This window comes from Lagopus leucura, unplaced genomic scaffold (assembly GCF_019238085.1).
Source record: "Lagopus leucura isolate 7727_CA_CO unplaced genomic scaffold, USGS_WTPT01 34738-0_obj-0_obj, whole genome shotgun sequence".
In the NCBI taxonomy this organism is placed as follows: Eukaryota; Metazoa; Chordata; class Aves; order Galliformes; family Phasianidae; genus Lagopus; species Lagopus leucura.
The window spans coordinates 1-9,560 of record NW_024967915.1 but is presented as its reverse complement, the minus strand read 5'-3'; the positions used below and the strand labels follow the sequence as shown (position 1 = coordinate 9,560).

Genomic DNA, 9,560 nt, shown 5'->3' with positions numbered 1-9,560 from the left:
GTCCCCTGTGTCATTCCATGTGTCCCCATGTCACACCAGATGCCCCTGTTCCCACTCTGTATCTCCTCCATGTCACCCTGCATGTCCCACTGTCACCTCACATCACTCCACCTGTCCCCATCTCACTCTGCATGTCCCCTATGTCCCTCAGGATGTCCCCATGTCACTCCACCTGTCCCCATGTCACCAGACGCCCCTCCTCCCGCTCTGTACCTCCTTGTCCCTCCGCCTCTCTCACTGCCTCCCCATCTCCCACCCAACGCCCCCCATCTCCCCCTCTCCACCCCCCACGTGCCCCCATCCCCCCCACACCCCCCTCACCTTTTCCCCTCTCCCCACAGCCCCAGGCCCATCCCTGGAGCCCTCCCTCCCCACCCACCGCCTCGACGCCTCCTCATCCTCCCCACCTCATCCCAGCCCTCACCGCTGCTCCGACTGCGGCAAAGCCTTCGCCTCCCGCTCCCGCCTGGCCGTCCACCGCCGCGTGCACACAGGCGAGCGCCCTTTCTGCTGCCCCCACTGCCCCAAACGTTTCAGCCAGAGCTCGGCCCTGGGTTTGCACCTCCGCCTGCACACCGGCGAACGCCCTCACGTCTGCCCCGACTGCGGCAAAGCCTTCGCCGTCTCCTCTCACCTGGCCGTTCACCGCCGCGTCCACACCGGAGAGCGGCCCTTCGCCTGCCCCCACTGCCCCAAACGATTCAGCCAGAGCTCGGCCTTGGCCCTGCACCGCCGCCGGCACACGGGGGAAAGGCCTCACGCCTGCGTCGATTGCGGCAAAGCCTTCGCCGTGGCCTCGCACCTCGCCGCTCATCGTCGCATCCACACTGGGGAGAAGCCGTTTCCTTGCCCGCGTTGTGGGAAGTGTTTCAGGCAACGCTCCGGACTCGTCACGCATCAACGGGGACACAAGTAGGATTGGGGATGTCAGCATGGCTGCTTGGTGGCTACCAGAGATGCTCCAGGACCTCCAAAATCCCCTGTGTAGCTCTGCCCGTTCTGTAGGCATCACTGTGGGCAGCCTTGATATCAGAACAGCCTCCAGATGTCAGCCAAGCCGCCTGCAGGAGCCCAAGATAAGGACATCAGGAATCCCTTTGGCTCTCTCATCACACATCAGTGCAGACACAAATAGGATTGGGGATGTCAGCATGGCTGCTCAGTGGCTGAGATGCTCCAGGGTCTCCAAAATCCCCCCTGTAGCTCTGCTCGTTCCATAGGTGACTCTCAAGGCAGCCTTGATATCAGAACAGCCTCCAGAATGTCAGCCAAGCTGCCTGCAGGAGCCCAAAATAAGGACATCAGGAATCCCTTTGCCTCTGCTCGTCACACATCAATGGGGACACAAGTAGGATTGGGGATGTTGGGATGGATGCTTGGTGGCTACCAGAGATGCTCCAGGATCTCCCAAATCCCCCATGTAGCTCTGTTTGTTCCATAGGTGACACTCAGGGCAGCCTTGAATTCAGAACAGCCTGAGGTGTCAGCCAAGCCACCTGCAGGAGACCCAGCATCTCCACAATATGGACATCAGGAATCCCTTTGCCTCTGCTCGTTATGCATCAACGGGGACACAAGTAGGATTGGGGATGTTGGGATGGATGCTCGGTGGCTACCAGAGATGCTCCAGGACCTCCAAAATCCCCCCTGTAGCTCTGCCCGTTCTGTAGGCATCACTGTGGGCAGCCTTGATATCAGAACAGCCTCTAGATGTCAGCCAAGCCGCCTGCAGGAGCCCAAAATAAGGACATCAGGAATCCCTTTGCCTCTGTAGGCTTGGGGACGTGGGACAGCTGCTCAGTGTCACCAGAGCTGCCTCCAGGGATGCCAGGATCCTGACTCGAATCCCCTGCCGCTCTGTCCATTCTGTAGGCTTCACCTGGGGCAGGTTTGAGGACATCAGCACAGACTGCAGACCCAACCTGCCTCCAGGAACCCCCAGCATCTCAAAATAGGGTCACTGGGAATCTCTGCCCATCGCAGTGGGGACGTTGGGGAGCCATGCCTGCGCTCTGGTGCCACACACAGGAGGACAAATCTGCCCCAAGAAACCGGCTGTTGCCACGGGGACACCGGGAAGCCGCCACCAACCTTCTGCTCACGTCACCCATGGGGAAATACGGACCTGGAGACACCCCACATCCAGCTCTGTGCATCCCAACCCAGGTCCAGACCCCCCCCAACCTCCCTCCAGACACCCCAATTTTGCCCCTGCATCCTCTGGGATCCCATCCTCTTATCTCTGCCCCTCCTGGGAGGGAGGGAGGGAGGGAGGGAGGGAGGGAGGGAGGGAGGGAGGGGTGACATCGCATCCTGCCTGCAGCAGCGCTTCTAAACGGGGCAAAAAGTTAAAGAAAGGGAGAAATCGCCTTTGTCAGCGCCCCGTGCCCTTAAAGTGTCGGTGAGGGACGGGTGTCCCCTGCACAGCTCTGCCCCGGGGGCGGGGGGAAGGAACGTGGGGATAAAAGCAGACGGCGGCAGCAGCGCGCGGAGTCGACACCATCGAGTCTCGGTCCGCCGAGCGGCGCAGAGCGGCCCCTGGTGGGGCACGAGAGCTTCCGGCGGCGCGGGGTCGAGGGCGGTGCGACTGCAAAACGGTGGGGGAAGGGCCGGGGGGGGATGGAGGGGGGGGGGCTTCAGGGTCGCCCGCGTTCCCAAGGACCCCGCCGGGTTCAGGGAGCCCCGACCCCCTTCCCGTTGCCACCGCGTGTGCCCCGTTTTCACATCCGTTGTCTTTTCGAGGACCCATCGCCCCACAGAATCCCATCCGTGTCTGTTTCCTCCCCCTCCCCGTGTGGTGTCCCCTCGTTCTGAGGCCACGTCTCGCCCGCAGGCCATGGAAGAGCCGGATGAGCGGGATGGAGGTGGGGGCACAACGCCCGGCGAGCACCGAGGTGAGACCTGGGATGTTGTGGGTCGGTGGGGGCACGGAGGGCTGGGCGTCGTGTGGTGGGCACAGCCAGGAGAGGGGTGAGGACAAGCAGGGATGGAGAGCCGGTGTTCCTGTGATGTTCCTGTGATGTTCCCTGCTCTGTCCGTGCCTAGGGAGGGAGGTCCAAACCCCAAATCAGCCGCATTTGGGGCAGGTTCCTCACAGCCTTATCTCCTCGGGTGGACACCCACCTCCTGCCAGGTCCTGCCTTTGATTCTGTCCCACCTGAGGGAGTTTTGAGGGGCTCTGGGGGGAACCAGGTCCGACCCCATGCTGCGTGGGTCCGACATCGACCCCTGCAATCGGAGTCGTGTTCCTTCTGCTTGTGCCTGTGTAAGAGTTGGGTGTCTCCAAGGACAAAGACCCACCGCGTCCCCAGGCCTTGACGGCGCAGGGGACTCTCCCCCGTTCCAGCTCCAAACCAATTCCAGCACCAACCAGAGCAGTTCTGCGTGGTCCGTGCTCCTCAAAGTGAGCTTTGAGGACCTCGAAGAACGGAGACGCGCCGTCTCTCCGGTCCGTTCCACCACAGCAGCACGGAACGGGAGCTCTGCAGGCTCCCTGCACCCAACCTAAATCAGATCCAGCCCCAATCAACGCATCTCATTTTAGGCCATGACCCTCGTGGCCACGTCCGGATGTGAGACAGGGCGCCGTGTTGGTGGTGTGGGATTGGTCAGAAGGGTAATTAGCGATTCAGAGAGGGTAATTAAGGACCCCCGTGGTGACAGCCGTCTCTGTCTCACCACAGGCACCACGGGGAGCCCTGAAGCAGGCAGCCCTGACAGCCTGATGACATCCCCAGTGCCTCCAGCACCCCTGGAGCTGGGCTGGGCCTGGGGGTTTCCCCCCACATCCCCTCCGAGCGCTCGGAAACCCTACAAGTGCACCGAGTGCGGCAAAGCTTTCGGGCAGAGCTCGCACCTGATGCGACACCTGGGCACCCACACGGGCGAGAAGCCCTACAAGTGCACTGCCTGCACCAAGAGCTTCACCCAAAACTCCAACCTGCTCCAGCACCAACGCACCCACACCGGTGAGAAACCCTACGAGTGCGGCGCCTGCGGCAAACGCTTCGGCTGGAGCTCCAACCTCAGCCAGCACCTCCGCCTTCACAGCGGCCAGAAACCATTCCGGTGCACGCAGTGCGACAAATGTTTCAGCGAGAGCTCCCGTCTGGTGGAACACCAACGCACCCACACTGGTGAGAAACCCTACCTGTGCCCCGACTGCCCCAAAACCTTCAGCCGTAGTTCCCACCTCGTCCGTCACCGCCGCCTCCACGCTGCTGAGCGGGGAGCCGGCCCTGCCTTGCCTGTGCAGCAGGGGCTCTGAGGGGGAAGGGAGGAGGAAGAAAGATCTGTGGTGCGACCTACGGCCGCTGCAGCCCTTCTGTGGTGGCCCCTGGGGTTTGGCCTTGCGGGTGTTGGTCATCAAGGCAAAGATTTTGGGAAGATCTGCGATGAGGTCGGGGGAATTTTTACGGCTTCTCCGTGGTGGCTACAGGCCCTGTTGGCAGCATTCATCAGCACAAAGACCTGTGATGTGGCCATGGGCTGCTTTCTGCAGCGGCCTTGGGGACACGTGCGACTCCATCAACGCCTGTTGTTACGGGGAGCCGACGTGGGCAGGACTTTGTGAGGGGGGTCAGTGGCTACGGAGCCCTTCTGAGGTGGCCGTGGGATGCAGAGCAGCCCTTTTGGTGGCCGTCCTCAACACAAAGACTTGGGAAGGGGCCAATGGAAAAAAGAATTGGCCCTGCTGGTGTCCCCATTGGCTCTTGCAGAAGCCACCCGGGCCACCGGAGGTGACATTGGGGCTAAACGTAGACACAGAGACTTGGGGAGGACCTGTGACGTGGCTGATGGTTACTGCAGCCCTTCTGTTGCGGCCGTGTGCCTGCGATCCGGCCCTGCTGACACCCGCAATCTGCTGGGTGAGAGCCTCACGGGCGGGCAGTGGGGTAGGAGGGATTCTGAAGGAAAACAGTTGCATTAATGGCACTAAACGAGTCCTTAAAACCCGCGTGTTGATTTTCACAACCCGCCGGCACCCCAGAGTGCGTTCAACCACCCCTACAGCCGCGGTTCAGAGGTAAAGGGAAAACCCCCATTATTGAGAAACGCATCCTGGGTGGGAGGGGAGGAGTGGGACGGACCTCATCTCTCTCCATCTGTCCGTCCAGGGGATCAAATGCACAACAGGGGTCAAAGTCCTCCAGGTTTCACCCCACGGTGCTCAAAGAATCAGTCTGGGGGTGGCGACAACCCTCCCGGCCACCTTTATGCCATGGGAGTGTGGCTGACGCCCTTGGTGTCTGGTGGAGGTGGCCCTGGAGGTGGCCCCGGAGGTGGCACGGGGTGGGTGGCAGCAGCGTGCCGCTCCAGGAGGGTGCGGTGGGAGAAACCTTTGGTGCAGAGGCGGCACTGGAAGCGTTCGGCGCGGTGGGTTCGCATGTGGACGTTGAGGGAGCTCTTCTGGGTGAAACGTTTGCAGCAGATGCTGCACTGGAAGGCACGGACGCCCGTGTGGGTCACCATGTGCTTCAGCAGGTAGTCACGGAGCGAGAAGGAGCGCCAGCAGATGGAACACTGATGGGGCTTCTCGCCTGTGGGGAGGCAGAACAGGTCAATGTGGAGCAGCACGGGTCAACGTGAGGCACCACAGATCAGTTACAGGCCAACACGCAGCAGCACGGGTCAGTATCATCAACGTGGAGCCACGTACAGGTCAACATCATCAACGTGGAGCCACGGGGGCTGACTGCAGGTCATTGTGGGCCTGCACAGGTCAACATCATCAACGTGGAGCCATGTGGGCTGACAGCAGGTCATTGTGGGCCTGCACAGGTCAATATCATCAACATGGAGCCATGGAGGCTGACAGCAGGTCATTGTGGGCCTGCACAGGTCAATGTCATCAACATGGAGCCATGTGGGCTGACAGCAGGTCATTGTGGGCCTGCACAGGTCAATGTCATCAACATGGAGCCATGTGGGCTGACAGCAGGTCATTGTGGGCCTGAACAGGTCAATGTCATCAACATGGAGCCATGGAGGCTGACAGCAGGTCATTGTGGGCCTACACAGGTCAACATCATCAACATGGAGCCATGGAGGCTGACAGCAAGTCATTGTGGGCCTGCACAGGTCAATATCATCAACGTGGAGCCATGGAGGCTGACAGCAGGTCATTGTGGGCCTACACAGGTCAATATCATCAACATGGAGCCATGGAGGCTGACAGCAGGTCATTGTGGGCCTGCACAGGTCAACATCATCAACGTGGAGCCACATACAGGTCAATATCATCAGCATGGAGCCATGTACAGGTCAATGTGATCAACATGGAGCCATGTGTGCTGACAGCAGGTCACTGTGGACCAACTCAGGTCAACATCAGACATATGTGGGCCAACACAGGTCAAAAGAGAGCGCTGTTTTCGATATGGATCCACAGAGGTGCCACGTCTGACAGATCAGAATGCAGCAAAGCAGATCAGCGTAGGTCAGCACACATCAACGTGCACCAGCACAGGTCTCTGTGTGCCAGCAGAACGACAGGGGTCAGCACAGACCTCTGTGGGTCAACAGAAATCAGCACGTGTCAACGTAGATCAATGTGGGTCAGCACAGAGTGACACAAATCAATGAGACAGATGAGCCCTGGAGCAACGTGGGACAACCCAGAGACACAAAAATCAACGCCAGATCATTGGGTATCGGTAACACGGCTCAGCTTGGGTTCAGCACGGCTCAAAGAGGCAAGAGCAACGTGGGTCAACGCAGCTCTTCCCACATGGATCAGAGCGGAGCCACGCACAGCAACGCAGATGAATGCGGATCAACTGCGAGTCAGCAGGGATCGACGGGTCAGCGGTGACACGGGAGAGCGCCGGTGGACGCAGATCGCCTCAACGCCATCGGCGTGGATCAACACGGAGCGACGTGGGCACCATGTGCCAAACCTCCTCCCTCCGGATGTCCCCGCTGCCTCCGCGTCTCCTCCTCCCCCCTCCTCCCCCAGTGTCACCACCCCAACGTCACCATTGCCGTTCCCTCATCGTGCCAAACCCCGCTGGCTCCGTGTCTTTGTCCTCACCCGTCCACGTCTTCATCCCCACGCTGCCCCCCATCAGAAGGACCCACACGGGGCCTGCTCTGTCCCTACACCCCCCCCCCCCCCGGCCCCACGAGGAGCCACGTGGACCCCTCTTCCCCACTTTGTCCCCTTACCAGAGTGGATGAACATGTGCTTGGTGTAGTTCTTGCGGGAGCTGAAGGTCTTCTGGCAATGGCCGCACTGGTAGGACGGCTCAGGGCGACGTGACGGCCCGGCCCGCGGCACCTTGGGGACCAGAGCGACTCCACCACTCGTCCCCCCTTCCACAAACCCCTCCTCGTAGAGGGGCGGCACAGGGGGGGCAAACCCCAGGCCGCTCCCTGCCAGCTCCACCTCTGTCCCAAAAGCCGGACCCCTCCCCGACGCCTCCAGGCTGCACTCAGGTCCCACTTTGCCCCCATCGTCGCTCGGCCAAGGTGGCAGGAAGGCATCAGAGAAGACATCAGGGGGACCGAAAAACGGCGGCTCTTCAGCAGGGAACGGCGCGGGGGGCGCTGAGCCTTCCTCATTGCCTCCCCCCACCTCCTCCTCCTCCTCCTCCTTGACCGGCAGCTGGAGCCGCAGCGGCTGCCTCTGTTTACGGCTGTGACAGCTGGACGCTCCGAAGAAGCCGTCGTTGTCCTGCGGTGGCATCAGGAGCTCACGGAGTTTGTGATGAGCATCAGGAGGCGGCGGCGGCGGCCGGGCGGGCGGCAGCACTTTGGGACCGCGGCTCTGCGAGATGATCTGCGTGCACTCATCGATCACCGTCTTGATCTGTAGGATGGAGGCGGCGGTGAGGATCTGCAGAGCTTCGGATTGGGCCACCACCAGGCACCCGCTGTACATGAACTCCACCAGCTGCCTGACGGCCCCGCTGGGGACGACGGGCGGCACTTCGATGGCCGAGTGACCCAGCAGCAGTTTGTCGTGGAAAAAAGGGCTGCCGGCCGCCAGGACGCAGCGGTGAGCGCGCAGGGTGGCTTCGCGGATGCGAACGGTGACGTCGCAGAAGTGGCCTCCCAGGCGCTGCCCGTTGAGGGTCTCCAACAGCGAGCGGCTGAAGTTCTGCAGGTGGATGTAATGCACCGCCTCGGCCATGGCGGAGGGGACGGCGGCTGTTGCTGAGGTCTGGAGGTACCTGAAAGCACCAGGGTGAATGACCGAGGTTGGAAAAGACCTTCAAGATCCTACCAGCAGTCGCTAAGCCACGTCTCTGGCTTCATGAGCAGAGCGGTGGCCAGGGAGGCGATCGTCCCCCTCTGCTCTGCAGCGCCGCATCCAGGGCTGCAGCCCCCAGTATGAGAAAGGGAACCAGAGGAGCCACAGAGATGAGCAGGGGGCTGGAGCAGCTCCGCTGTGAGGACAGGCTGAGAAAAGCAGGCTGCTGGGTGACCTCACTACACCACGCAGTACCTAAAGGGAGCCTGCAAACAGGAGGGGAAGCAACTCTTGGGAAGGGGAGACAACAGCAGGACGAGGGGAAATGGTTTGAAGCTGAGGGAGGGAAGATTGAGGTTGGATGTCAGGGGGAAATTCTTCCTAACGTCCAGCCTCGCCCGGCGCCGCTTGAAGCCACTCTGCTTCTATCCCCAGTTACACGAGAGAAGAGGCCCCGACCCCCAGCTCACCGCCGCCTCCCTTCACGTCGCTACAGAGAGCAGCGAGGTCTGCCCCGAGCCGCTCCTCCTCATCAGCCCCGAGCTCCAGACCCCTCGCAGCTCCGTTGCCCTTCCTGGAACCCGCTCCACATACCGGGGGACGCCCGCAGAACGCGACGCTCGCACTCACCTCGCGGCAGCCACCGCCGCCGCCTCCCCCCACGCCCCGAAGCGCCGCCGCCGCTCCTTCCGGTCGCCTTCGCCTTGCGTCACTTCCGGCCAGTGGGCGGAAGTGAGCTAGGATCATAGAGACTAGGAGAGAAAGCGCGGTCCTCCAGCAACCATAGAGACGGACTAGAGGGGGGAGACACGCTGGCGACCCCCATAGAGACCCATAGAGCCCCCAGAGGCGCCTTCGCAGGGACTCAAAGACCCCCGTGGGTCTTGCAGCCCTGTGGAGCTGCAGTCCCCCATTGGCCCCCGTGTAGATCCCTAAAGGCTCCCATAGGGCGCCCAGCGGGGCTCCCTGTCTCCATTGATCACTGTGGATTCCCATGGGGATCCACGCAGGTTTGGGTTCCTTATGGAGCCACGCAGGCAAAACCTCCTATAGGTCGTCCTATAGATCTGCATAGGGGGCTTCGGCCCCACCAGCATCCGCCCCCCTATGGGGCCTGATGCCCCTATGGGCCTCCGAGAGACCTCATAGATCCCATAGGGATCCCACAGATCCCGGATCCTCTGCATTGAACCGTGATGGAGCAGGGCTGATCCACACTGATCTGTGCTGACCCACATCGATCTGTACTGACCCACACTGATCTGTACTGACCCACACTGATCTGTGCTGACCCACACTGATCTGTACTGACCCACATTGATCTATACTGACCCACACTGATCTGTGCTGACCCACATTGATCTGT

The 9,560-nt window shown here is 61.2% G+C and overlaps 2 protein-coding genes across 3 annotated transcripts in view; one reads left to right on the top strand and one right to left on the bottom strand.

Moving 5' to 3' along the window:
- Window positions 1-4,953, top strand: part of LOC122193360 (zinc finger protein 239-like) — a 7,705-nt gene extending 2,752 nt beyond the window's left edge. The window contains exons 3-4 of the mRNA XM_042894127.1: window positions 342-912; window positions 3,799-4,953. Coding sequence (XP_042750061.1) covers window positions 342-912; window positions 3,799-4,267 — 1,040 coding nt within the window. The 3' untranslated portion in view covers window positions 4,268-4,953. The remainder of the gene's footprint in view (window positions 1-341; window positions 913-3,798) is intronic.
- On the bottom strand, window positions 4,931-8,860 carry ZBTB45 (zinc finger and BTB domain containing 45). Of its 2 annotated transcripts, none has more exons than XM_042894125.1 (3): window positions 8,825-8,860; window positions 7,168-8,174; window positions 4,931-5,540 (listed from the first exon to the last, which is right to left on the bottom strand). In XM_042894125.1, exons 2-3 carry the CDS (start codon window positions 8,132-8,134, stop codon window positions 5,215-5,217), a joined length of 1,293 nt encoding a protein of 430 aa, XP_042750059.1. In that variant the 5' UTR covers window positions 8,135-8,174; window positions 8,825-8,860; the 3' UTR covers window positions 4,931-5,214. The 2 variants fall into 2 exon arrangements, with proteins under 2 accessions (XP_042750059.1, XP_042750060.1); XM_042894126.1 differs by lacking the exon at window positions 8,825-8,860 and adding an exon at window positions 8,665-8,727.
- Between the last annotated feature and the right edge of the window lie 700 nt (window positions 8,861-9,560).